The sequence below is a fragment of the Aulostomus chinensis genome, chromosome 7 (genome assembly GCF_037954235.1).
Source record: "Aulostomus chinensis isolate RoL2024-O1b breed Wild chromosome 7, RoL_Achi_v1.0, whole genome shotgun sequence".
NCBI lineage: Eukaryota > Metazoa > Chordata > Actinopteri > Syngnathiformes > Aulostomidae > Aulostomus > Aulostomus chinensis.
The window spans coordinates 21410734-21423643 of NC_141326.1; the positions used below are offsets into that span (position 1 = coordinate 21410734).

At 40.4% G+C, this 12910-nt stretch overlaps 2 protein-coding genes across 3 annotated transcripts in view; one reads left to right on the plus strand and one right to left on the minus strand.

The window, feature by feature from the left end:
* Window positions 1-34: 34 nt before the first annotated feature.
* On the minus strand, window positions 35-2603 carry svip (small VCP interacting protein). Its single transcript, XM_086209203.1, has 5 exons — window positions 2492-2603; window positions 2130-2193; window positions 1849-1899; window positions 553-666; window positions 35-375 (listed from the first exon to the last, which is right to left on the minus strand). The coding sequence occupies exons 1-5, from the start codon at window positions 2512-2514 to the stop codon at window positions 361-363; spliced, it is 267 nt and encodes an 88-aa protein (XP_086065329.1). The 5' UTR covers window positions 2515-2603; the 3' UTR covers window positions 35-360.
* Window positions 2604-3244: 641 nt separating this feature from the next.
* ano3 (anoctamin 3) overlaps window positions 3245-12910 on the plus strand; it is a 37552-nt gene continuing 27886 nt past the window's right edge. For both annotated transcript variants that reach the window (XM_086209195.1, XM_086209196.1), the window contains exons 1-2: window positions 3245-3262; window positions 8152-8328. In XM_086209195.1, coding sequence (XP_086065321.1) covers window positions 3256-3262; window positions 8152-8328 — 184 coding nt within the window. In that variant the 5' untranslated portion in view covers window positions 3245-3255. The remainder of the gene's footprint in view (window positions 3263-8151; window positions 8329-12910) is intronic.

Genomic DNA, 12910 nt, shown 5'->3' on the forward strand with positions numbered 1-12910 from the left:
CTACATGTTATCTTGTTGACATCACTGTTGTCTTATTAACCAAAAAAAAAAAGAAAAAAAAGGGAAGTGACTGATACAGCAGGATGTGTACTTTCTTGTACAGGACTGTGTGTCATCTGTGACCAGTCCAACTGTTCTCTGACATGTTTGGCAGCAGGTCCTGTTGTTCTGTCTGGGATCACTCTGAATTGTTCTGGATTAAGCACGATGTTTGTATGTGTTTGTCATAAAACATTATAAAAACAGCCCCAAAAAAAAGAAGAAAAAAAAACACATTAAAAATGGACAGCAGTTCAAACATCTTTCAAGTCATCTTGCAGCGATGCTTCATGTTGTTTTCATCTTAAGGTCTTATGATTTTCAGCCCACCTGCCACTAGAGAGACAGACAAGAAAACAATCTTCAATATTTTAGAAGGGCCACTTTTTGATGTCCCTAAAATCCCTGTGAGATGAGATTGGATGGCCTCTGAATTAGCATCACTCCACTCTACAAAAAGAGCAATTTTCTACACAGGTGAAATGACAAGTATGTTGTGAACGCAAAACCTACCTTCAAACCACCACCACCCGATACAGACGTGGTCATCTCCTGTTTCTGAATCTCCTCCTGTTTTTTCCTTTTCCTTTCGACTGCATCTGGATTTTTGACACCCCTGTATGCAGTCTGAAAATAAAAAAACAGAAATTTAAAGCAGGCAGCCTTTTCAATAATATTTTCCACTTGTGAAAAAAAAAAACGCACACAAAAAAAATAAAATAAACAAAAAACATTGCAACAAGCAAAACATAAATGTGACACAACAAGGGAAGGAACACACAACTGCCAGAAAGTCCATTCAGGTACGGGATGGCCAAGTGACTTTAGCACTGTTTGCTGAAATGTGACTGAGGGTTACAGCCCAGGGTGTCTCATCTGACGCAGTGGTGAACGGTCAAGCTGAGGAGAGGGGGTTTCCATTCCATTTGAGTGAGGGGGTTGACACATCGAAAGCGGTGACTCAGTACAGAAAGAGCAGGGATCCAAAAATTCACCTGGTCCGGAGATTTTTTTCATCCTGGTCCACTTACCTTGTACCGACTTTTGCATGGCCCTTACGGTAGCGCAAGTGGCTTCTCTGTACAATAAAACATGGCTTACCTCACTGTCAACTTTTAACTCATCAAAGTACTACACAGCTACACTGAGCTAAATCAAATGTCATCTAATACATACAATAGCCCTCCAATTAAATCCTACCTTCATTGCAGGCTAGTTTGATTAATTATTAAAGCCACAACCAAACTACAGAAGATGAACTGACAATTACTTTGGCATTCTTTTCATAAAAAAATCAGCAAATGCATAAATGCTGCAGGAATGGTTTCATTTTTGTCAAATATATTTTCAGTGACTGCTATATTTTTAATACAGTGACCTGTTATGTTCCATGTGTCTGCACAAATGTTTTGTGTTGCATTTTTTTTGGTATACTCTTTAGTTGAAGTTTATATATTTTAGACGAGCAATCAAAATTCACAAATTTACATTTTAAAACTGTCAGTAATTTCGGAGACTTTTTCCTTGATAACCAATGAAGTAAACTCATGGTACCATTTATCTCAACTGCAATACTACAAACAATACCAGGAATATAACTTTTTCACCAGATCATGCCGCACTAGTAGGTACACTGTCAGTATAAGAATATAGAGAAGCAACTGAAGGAGTTGAAAACTTTACCCTTTGAAGGGTATTTTAAGCAAAAACTGAACCCTGTCACCTTCATGAAGCTAGGATTTCTTGCAGGGCTGCTGCATTTCTCCTAGTTTGCGCCACACTTTCTTGTTACTGGCACAGACAACTTACCTCTTTTTGTCTTTTCTCAGCAGCCTCGGCTAGCTGTCTCCTCCTGGTCTCCTGTGAGGAACACAGCAACTCTTAATTTGGGAGAGTTAGGAGATGGGCCTGGCCGGTACATACTTGACATGCCAAGCTAGACACACTCAACATGACCTAATAAGGCTTATTGATATTATATGCATTTATCAAAATCGAGATAAAACTATTTACTTCGTTACATAATTCCCACTGGAATATATTTAGTGACAGTGCTGGTAATTTAAGTTATATTTGACATGGTTACGTACCGGATCTGGAGTGACAACAACGTCGTCCACGGCCCCACCAAGGCACGGTAAGCACATCCCCATACTTGATTTGTTATTCAAAGAAGTAAAAGGCAACGTAAAGATTAGTTATCAGTATCGTATTTAGCCCAAACAGCTACTAATGCTAACTGGAAAGCCGTTTCGACTCGCTGGGCCGATGGTTTTGACAACAGAAGCAGCAGCCTCTTCTCCCCAAAGCTCTGCTGGTCGGCTCGTCTGGCATAACGAACCGTTAGCTTCCGTTAGCTATGATAGCACTAGCACGGTAGCTATCATGCTAAAAACAAAACTAAAGCATTGTCACTACTGCAAGCTGCCGAATAGGTTACTTCTCCGCACACCTCTTGTTTAAACGCCTCGACATTTGGGTAGTTGCTGTTTTTATAGTCAGTCGTCTTAGACAATTTTTTTTTTTTCTGTCTTGAGTGTACTTTGGTCGCAGTTCAGCTGGTTGACTAATCCAATGGGGTGTATTCAATAACACAATTTGTTACACAGCGTTTGCTTGAACACGAATGACACTTGACTTAGTAAAATGAAAACACTGTTGCGACAGAGCTAAAAGATATCACTACTGTTGTGTATTATCAAAACTGTTATTAGTGACCTAACTTTGAGTTAGCATGGTTAAATGCATTTAAACATGTTAATTGCTGAGCAGTCCCGCTAACTTGAACATAACTCAGTGTCACATGCAGGCTCGTCCTCTGATAGCTGGTCCAACAGCACCACCTTGTGGCAAAAGGTGACACGAATAATGATCGCCATGGTATGGATCAAATAATACAAACACGAATTCCACTTTAAATAATCTGTAACGTTCTCACCCTGACTGGCAAAATAATAGATAAGAACAGATTTTTAATTTTTCATTCCCCGTGTCCATCTTACACTAAAATAGATTAACCGCAAACCGAAATAATGAATAAAAATAAGTGTATCAGTCCATCGGCTACAATTAGAATTGGCACCGTATAACGCCCAGTGTCAACATATAATGGCCCTACCAATTGATTAAAGCCATCAAACTGAATTTAGATCATTTTTGAGAGGCTAGATGTTTTTCCTCCTTTCCTCAGACAGGAAACATGATGACAAAGCTTCCATGAGAGGTGAGTGATGCTCTTTAAAGAAGTTCCTCCCAATCAGTTCTCTACAATCAATAGCCCGAGAGTTTCTTCACCCAACATTTAAACTCCACCCACCCATCCTCGCTGCACTGCCTGGGCTATTTCACAGCTCCAAGCGCAGCACTGTGGGAGAGTGGCAGGTTCATGGGATGGCACAATTGTGCAAGTTGTCAATCAAACTGATGAGGGATTTACTCTGAATGTTCCAACCATGGAGGTCAAAGTGGCTGCTGGTGGCTCCTCAGGTAGGTAAACGTGTTCATTAAAGATGCACAGCATGATGCAGGGCTTTTATTTACTGCTCCTGAATTTATTTATTTTTTTTGAATCTGCATGCAACCGTCCTGTTATATTCAATGGTCATATGCTAGACTTATTACATTTAATCAGATTATTTTTTGTATTTTGTACTTTAGAAGACTCAAGTTACTTTTCTCACTTTTTAAATAATACAATTAACCATAAGAATACTGATAATACAGTAACTTTCCGTCTGTACAGTACCTCTTCATAACAGGTGTGACAATGTGCCTCACACAGACACAAATAAGAGGGGATCATGAAAAACACACAACAACAAATCACCATGAAATCACCAATGATGAAAAACAGTCAAAATGACAACAAAATAAATGATTGAAGCAGCACAAGGAAGAGCAGATGTGAGATGGGATGTGAAAAAAATATAGCCCGTTTAAATGATCTCTAGAAGTGATGTGCTGTGTTTTTTTTAAACGTAGTTTTATTTTTTAAAATAGCTTGCAAAGTAGCAACAACAACAAAAAAGACTGTCAAAATTGACCGTGTGCAGAGAGACTCTAGAAGAGTTGCAACCCATGATCTCGGGCTGCATTGTTTTATGATGATTTATATGGATCGTTCAATATTGGAGAGTGAACCACCTGAAACAGAATAGAACAGTTGAGGGTGGATGGAGGGATGGTTGGAGGGATGGAGGGAGGGGCTTACAATTAGCCTTTATCAACTATTGCCCCTTTCTGTAATTAGAAGATTGCAGCAGGCCAAACTGCAATTTGGATGAGATTTTGTTCTCTTTTGCAGCCCAAAGTCAATCATTGCAATGTTTTGCAGCAGTGCTGAAAATTACATGCTGATGATTTGCAGCTACAAATCCTAGTTTAGCATGTTAGCGTACGCTCGTTAGCCCTAAACACAAAGTGGCAGTTGATGTAGAGGAGAATGCCATCAGTTTTTCAGGGATATGTTTGTGAACTAAAGCACCATCGGACAAAACGTTTATCTAATGAGAATTAGCAGTTTATCATCGACAATGAACATCTTTATTATATTTCATGGAAATCCATCCTAAGATATTTCCTAAAAAACTACAAATGTCACACCGCTGCTGGTCCTCAAGGAAACGTCCAGCTTCTAGATGTAGCCTCTGAGGACCTGGAATGTATGTGACACCTTTCATGTCCAATCCGCCATGTGCTTGTTGAGCTCTTGCTCTCTCTCAACTACACATATAGTCATTTGAGACTAAAATAGCTATTCAGTCATGGATCAACATGTCTGAAGTCATGTAGCGACCAGGGGTGGACGTCTCTCCACTGGATGAAAACAGATCCTTCAGTGTTGATTTATTCATGAAGCTGGCAATGAATGAATGAATGAATGATTCAAGCGGAGGGTTACTGAAGCCACATTGGTCTCTGATACACACAGAAATGGCTCCTTCATGTCATTTTCTGTATTTGAGGAAGGATGATCACACCTCTGCATTAAGTAGAACACTTATCACATTGCTCTCTCTGACATGTCTATGCAGCATTCAAGAAAGCCCATCTTCACAAAGCAGAGCGTGACTGTTTTTCAGGGAAATCCAACAAACATGTCTGTCGTCATTCTGTTTAATGAGCTCTTCAGTGCATGAACACTGCAGCTTTTATTAGCTGTTCTAAATCATTTCTGCCCCGGGCAAGGATGAAAACAGCTAAACTGTTCTTATATCCGGATAGCTAATAGGACAGTGTTTTCATCTCTGTTGAGCCATGTGGATGATTTTTATACAGAGACTCTGAGGGGAAAGTTCTGCGCCGGGAGCTGAGTGAAATGTTTAACATCATCAAGCATTAAAAGCTGGTTTGGATCCTCAGTGTTTAAATGTGTGTAAAAGATGCACTTTTTGATGTTGCATCATCCCAGTCGTCAAATTGTTTGAATCTGACACAGTGATGCAATGAAAAAATACATAATTTCTGTTTTTGTTTTTTTTCTGGGCTTATAGTTTGTACCAGTGTACCATAGATTCATTGTCCTGCCATGTATCGATTAGTACAGATTCGTTGTCCCCTGCTGCCACTGTAGTCAGTCATGATTGTGTTTTTAGTTACTCCATGAGTCCCACCCATTCTACACTAAATGGATCCTCCTAATTGTTAAAAATCAACTCTGTCTTGCAGTCTGAGTATTTTATGATTCTCAATTTAATTTGGTGCAGCGAAAATGATTGAGATTTTATCAAAATTGCAGTGCAATAGTTGCTAAAGGCAAAATGTGTGTCAAAATACCATCCTAAATGAAGTAGTGCTGTGCTGCTCAGATTTCCCAGCATGCAAATGTTTCTACAGACTTAAACAACAGCTCTTAATTTGCTGCAGATCCCTGCAAAAAAAAAAATAAATAAATAAAATCACACCACTGTAATTTCAATTAAAATACGGATAATTGCATACTCGTATTGTTTCAAAGCTTGCATGCCTTTCACAACTACGGTAATCATCTAAAATGATATTCACAGGCTGTAGTTGCTTCTTAATGCAGTTTTGCATATTTCAAAAGTTTTTAATCTGAAGGAGCCAGAGATGTTGGATGGAGTTGTATTTTGCCTTAAACGATGACTGTTGCATGTAAACTGTTTAAGCGATGGAGGGTACACACACACACACACTATCACATAATGGAAACAGTGCAATATAAATGGCCTTTAACTGGATACCTTTCACCGCTATCTAAGTATTAGGGTGATAAATACTGATATGAGATAAGACAAAGCTGCACTCTCGCTGAATTATTCTCTAAGCTGCTGACGTGATTTACAAAGAGACAGTGTTGGTCAGACGGTGCAGCTGCAGCACTCATATGCTTGAGTAAATACGTTTACTTCCTCATAGTTAATGGATTAACACGCTTCTGCATACCTCATCGTAGATATATTACATCATAGATTCACTTTCAAAGAGGAATTCTCATCCTGTGAAATGTATTTTGTTTAAATGAATAATCAATGAGCCAGGAAGTTTCTGCAGGAAGTACCTGCTCGTCAATCGATCGGCATAATGTCTCCATACCTTTAAAATCTTTCGAAGGTATTTCACTCCACTTAAACGCACCGCTGGTATGGGCACAGCACATTGAGGGGATTTCTCCTGTGACTTGTTTCGAGCCGTGGTAACCCGGCCACCATGTGTCAGTCAGTGTTTGCATTTTTTATTGTGCAAGAATGTTCTTTTAGAAATTGAACTTCTTCAGTGAAAATACATTGAACAGGTTGTTGTCCCCCGAAAGCACCCCTCTGTTCCTTCAGGCACTTTGCTAATAACTGCTGAATGGAGGACATTTAAATCAAATCAATATCTCTCTCAATAACATGCGCACCAGCATGTCTGGAAATATTTCTTTGATTATGGGCTTCATCAAAGAGACGCGCTGATGTTGCTGTTTAACCTGTAGCAAGTCATTTCTGAGCTGCACGCTGCCTCTGCATGCGGGTGACTCATGTTCTTTGGACTCCTGCGGCCCGCGGCTCTTCCTGTTGGTCTTAATGAAGCTGAATGAACACATGAGGAAGGAGGAACACATCCCCGAATGGACGTAGATGTTCTGTTTTCTTTGTAAACAAATTAAAATGCATATTGGATGCTGACTTGTTGACCTCATGGGTGACCTGTTTAGGATGAGTTAGGATTAGTCCCTATACTCTACAATAGTTTTTTTTATACAGTCACAACCACTCTACTGTCTACACTGTCACATCGGAGACTGGGTCGACCCAGGACAGGTCGCCGGTCACTCACAGGGCTGACAACACACACACAATCATTCACTTTCATACTCAGAGGCTCCAGTTAACACGAGATGTGTGTTTTTACATGATTCAGTACAACTCAATGGCCATATGCAACAAAACCGGTAAACTAATTTTTTTCAGTTTGTTGTGCTCGATTACGCCCTTTAACAGGCATGTTTTTAAGAGAAAACTCACAGTTTGTAACCATAAAATACTGGTGGACAGTTTTGCCATATTTTGAAATATGTTTAACTTTGCAGAATTTATTCATGTCCATTGGTCGTGATTCAAATCCAGTGTATGTATGTGAAAAAGGTAACATTACATAATCGTATCTGCAATATGTATGTTTGGTCTGTGAGTGCTCTGGGCTGACTTATTGTTTATCTTTCAGCAGAGGCCTGGCCAAGACTTCAGCTTTTGTTTTCTTTTATTTCATTGTATTTTATTTTGATAGTCACCAAACTTGAGAAATAAATTGGATTCAGTTGCAATTTTTTTACCATTTTACGATTAAATTGTATCCAATCTTGTGTCTTACCAGACTGGTTGTTATTCAGCGGTCAAATAGTTCTTGATTTGAATTAAAACATGATCAGAAGATAGTTGAGAGCCAAAGGTCTCATTGCTCCCTGTTGGTGTCAAGTTTCAGAGGTTAAAAGGAATTTTAAAGAGCCGTTAAAATTGTATGAGTGCAGTAACAGGAGAGGAAGTGGTGAGCCAGGCTGCTTTGATCATCTACATATTTTACGGATATTGATTTCTCTCACTGATAACCTCCATAGCTGGTGTTGTGGTTCGTATACGACCTTTGACCTCACGTATGTGTGTCTTGCAGGATCATGTCATCTGGATGGTCCTGTGTTCCTGCCTCTGCTGGGCAGTCAAGCATCCGACTCCTCTGCAGCAGACAGCCATGCTCCTGTCAATCCCCCTGTCAGCCACTCCGTGTCCTGGAGCTCCTCACTGGCCAACAGTTTCCCCTCGGGAGTCACAGAGACCGACCAGTGCTCCAGTGAGTCTGCCTACTGCACTTGTTCATCTGAGCTCCGCCCCGTCCATCTTCAGGGGTGAGGGCTCCTATTGTAGCCATTAGACTTCAGATAAACATGCTCACATAGTAATGATGGTTTGACCTTCATTGGAAAACCATCTGGACTCTTGAAATGTTTTCATCAACTACTTTCTTATCTGCGAAGCCTCAGAGGAAGACTCCAGCAGTGCTGCTGGCGTTGTTAGATGTCTCTTGTGCAAGCAGAGAATTCTTTCACTCTCTGAACAGCTACAAACAGCTCTTCATACAGCAACTGATGTGCTGAATATCCGTGGGGGTTGTTATTGTATGTGAGTGTACATCTCACCCTGCTGTGACCTTTCCTTTTACTGGAACACATGAATACAAGTTATTGAAACAATTATTGGAATAAAATTGCAGCAACATGAAATAGGATTAAAGTATTTAATGGTCAGTGGGGACCCAGAGGTGCAAACAACCACACAAAGACACACAAAAAAACAAAACAAAAAAACGACAGAGGACTTTCTTGTAATCACTTGCATTTATCTCGGTTACATTTAGAAAACTGAACTTGGTTTCTTATGATAAAGGATTCATTCATCACTCTATGTTGTGAAAAAAAAAACATCGATATTTGAACAAGTTAATTAGCTCCCTTTTCTTGAGTTGAGATAAATCCACCAATTATCTGAAGAAAACTAGCTCAGTTATTCAAGATTGAATTGCCATCTCAAGATAAAGTAATTATATGCAAGGCTGTTGTTAGCTTCTGTAAAAACAAAACCTATAAAAGAAGAAAATACAAACCAACATTTAGTTTGGTGGTTGTGCAGTAAATGAGGGGCTAAAACAAAGATAAAGAAAAGTGTCTGCAGGTGATACATACACATTTTCATAGATGCTTATAAATAAATACATTAAAGAGGTTAACCTGGTTTGTTTCCTTCCTATTTTGTTCATTTAGAAAATACTAGAGACGCCTCCTAAGGTCATGCAGTCCAGCTCACAGCACTGTAAACCTCAGCCATAACATCTAGATAAACAAACACGTCACTGCCTGTGTGAGGAAAAATTCAACAGCTGCTTGAGAGGATCATATTATTGGACAGTGTAACTCAACACTGTTAAAATACTCAAATTTATTGTCTTTATTGTTCTGCAAAGATGACAAGTGACTTTGTATGGCAGCTGCCAGACTGCTAATTGTTCTGTATTTTGGAGTTACTGTGGAAGTCAATGTTACAGGTGTGTTTGTTTTCCTTGTTGAGAAATCAATGCTGCCAGCTGAGTCAGTTACTAAAACAACCACAAGGTGGCAGTGTCTCATTTAGCTAAAACCTGACTCCCTCTGCAGTGTTGTCATCTGACCTACATCTCTGAATTCAAAGGCAGGAATGGAGGAGATAACATTTTAAACGGGTCTGACCCCAAAAGAGCTGCTTAATTATTCATTTGCTGGCTGGGTGGAGGAAATGCTTTTGCTTTCTAGCTCAATGACCTGGTAGAAAGGTTGTCACGCTGGGGCCTGCCACAAGTCCTCAATAAGCATCATAACAGTGGGAGGAGGAGAGGCACGCTGAGCGGCAAGAAAGCAGATGGTATTTGCATCGACAGCAGATGCCAGACTATTCCCCAGAATGTCAGTGGAGACAGGCACTGAAAATTAGGACCACAGACTAAATTGCAGACTGAGTCCAGTCCAGGTGACGACTGACCAGCTCAGTGTTTGCTTACATGGAGACGGCATGAGCAACACAAGGTTTCCCCTCCAGTGGGTTCCAGATCCTGACTGGAGCTCTGGAGCTCTTTGTGCCTGACATTGAGATGAGACCAGTGACCTTGCGGGATAAAAGAGGATAAGATCCTGTGTTGGGTAATAGAACCTATTGAAGGCCTGAGGATAAACGGTAGGGAGGTAATAACATGTGATGTGTCAGGATTGATTTATATATAGATTGACTATGAGATTAAAAATGTGTACCATTTTCCAGTTTTCCCGTGTTAACTTTTGATAGCTGAATGCCGTCAAACACATTTAATGTGAAGGTGATTAAGTCCCAGCAGGAACCATATCAATAAAATAAAAAAAAACAATAAATCAGACATTTAAGGAGAGGAATAGCAGAGGAATATCTCATTACAAATAAGGAGTCAGTACTATTTGATTAACTTAAAGTAAATTTACCCAAATTAACACAGAGTGTTCTTCTTGATTACAAGTCAAACAGCAAACGGCATTTTCTTCTCTTCTCTTTGGCTGAGGGTCCCATGTGTGAAATGAAGCCTGAACGCCTTCTGTTTTAATGTGAGGTTATTAAAGTTTACTGCAGACTTTTTAACTCCTGACTGAGAATGTGAGCATTGGTTTTCATGACTGATGTAACATTTACTCTCAAGGGGATCCCCCTGCCACCACGACTGAGCTCTTAGCCCATGTAGTATTGATTGTTCTGAGCTTTTTCTCCATTTGACAAACTAGAAATTCTGAAATCAAATGGAGCTTTTTTCCATTTCATTTGATTTGATTCGATTTGTGTTGGGGTTTTTCATCTTCTTCGTATCAAATTTTGGCTGTTGGCCAACAAACCCGTGGACTGTAACTTCTCTGAATGTATCTTCTTTTTTTTGGGGGGGGGGGGGGGTACTTGGGGTCCAATAAACTAAAATCCTGGACTTTTAAATTCTCCATAAACTTTCTTGAATGATGCGATTGAAAAATAAAATGCCATATCGTCCCTTCTTCTCTGAGGAAAAATGTTCCAAAAGGGCTGATTATTGAAGTTCATCGGAAAAAAAATTAATAGACACATAGAAGGCGCTACTACCCAATAAGAGGTATGTTTTTTGGCCAGCAGGGGCTCCATTGAAGTGATCCTGAGGGATAATTGCTGTGGATTTTCCAGACCTACAGGTCATTAGACTACGGGGTGTCGCGAGGGTCACGCCGCCTTCGGCCTATTTCAAAAGCAGATGATCGATGAGCGAATCGATTCGTGTCCTTGCCAGTCCATTTAAGTTCTGCTGCCCCTGGTAATATCCTGCAGTTTATTTGGAGTCAGTAAATCTAGGCGGAAGAGGAGGGGGGGGACGTGTCCATCCCAGGACCTCCCCTGCCGACCGTCGCCATGACAACAGCCGTGGATGATGGCGGTTGGGAAGCGGAGGGAGGGGGGGGGGGGAGCATGCGGAGCTTAGACAGGTGTTGCTGGTGTTTGCGCATCGCCCGTGAGATCGTTTGGCAGGATGGGAGCTGCGAGGACACCTACGCAAGCCCACCATAGTTTCACATGCATCCTGCGATTCTGTTCTTCCATTTACGGATTTTAATTAACGCCGGAACGCAAGTGATCGTCGCGATGGTGCACCACTCGGGCTCCATCCAGTCCTTCAAGCAGCAGAAAGGTTGGTCGCAGCTGTGACGGTGTGACCGTGGTGGAGATTTATTTTAAACTGGGCGTGACTTTTCTTCTCTTGTTAAATAGTTTGGGATGTGAAACAGTACTCGGGGGTCTGACACTCTCCACTTGCTGTGAGAGTGACGCAGAGTTGGAGGTCTCGCAGCTTCCTCCTCCTCCTCCTCCTCCTCCTCCTGGGATGAAGCCTGATTCTGAACCTTTGATATTTAACCTTCCACTCTGTGTTACTCTGGCTTTATCTATTTCATTATTTCATAATTGCAAGTCCAGCTGATACATTTAAATCTCACCGTTTGTTTTTTATTCACAACACTCTGTAAACATATGACCTTTCTACACAATTCCAGCAATGCAGATGAAGGAAAGGTGGTTGAAGCTGTGTTTAAACTGTCAGTAATGTCCATTAACACTGCTGTTTGGACTAACCGTGGTCGTATCGTGTGTGTGTGTGTGTGTGCGCGCGCGCGCACGCACGCACGCGTGTGTGCTGGGATATGAACTCTTAAAATGCTTCACAAATTAGCAGCCCCTGCAGGTGCCACAGGTGAAGAAGCCCCTGACCTGAGTAACAGCTTTGCGGTTTGAAATTAAAGAAAGAAAATACTTAGAGGATTAGTGTGTTGATTTTTGGGGGCTATTTTTTTTTTTAAATCTTTGTTGTTTCAAACGTCCTTGTTAGTTTTCATCATATTTAGTCATCATTGATTCAGTCGGATTTGACTTGACTACAAGTCTGAGCATTCCAGTCTTACGTGAGTCAAAGAAAACCTCAAATATTTTAGTCTCATTTTAGCAGAAGAAAATCTGTTGACATTTGTGTTTTAGTAGATGAAAATTGACCCAGATTTTTTTGTGGTCAGCCTAAATATGTGTCTTCAGTTTTTTTCTGGCAGCTGTTTCTGATTCAGTTTTCTTTTTTTCTTTTTTTTTGTAGAAATGGCGTAGAAGTTTTCCTCAAATTTTACCATTACTTCTTATTTTACTTAATTTTTTACACATTTGTTCATTTTAGTCTCTTTTTGGTCCATTTAAACATTGTCCCGATTCTAAAAACAGAAATATTTTCATGGTTTTTGTTGAACGGCATTTATGTAGATGCTGTTAAAAGTTCTGTCGCGGTTGTAAAATGGATAACACCTACTGACACATCCAGTTACTGAACC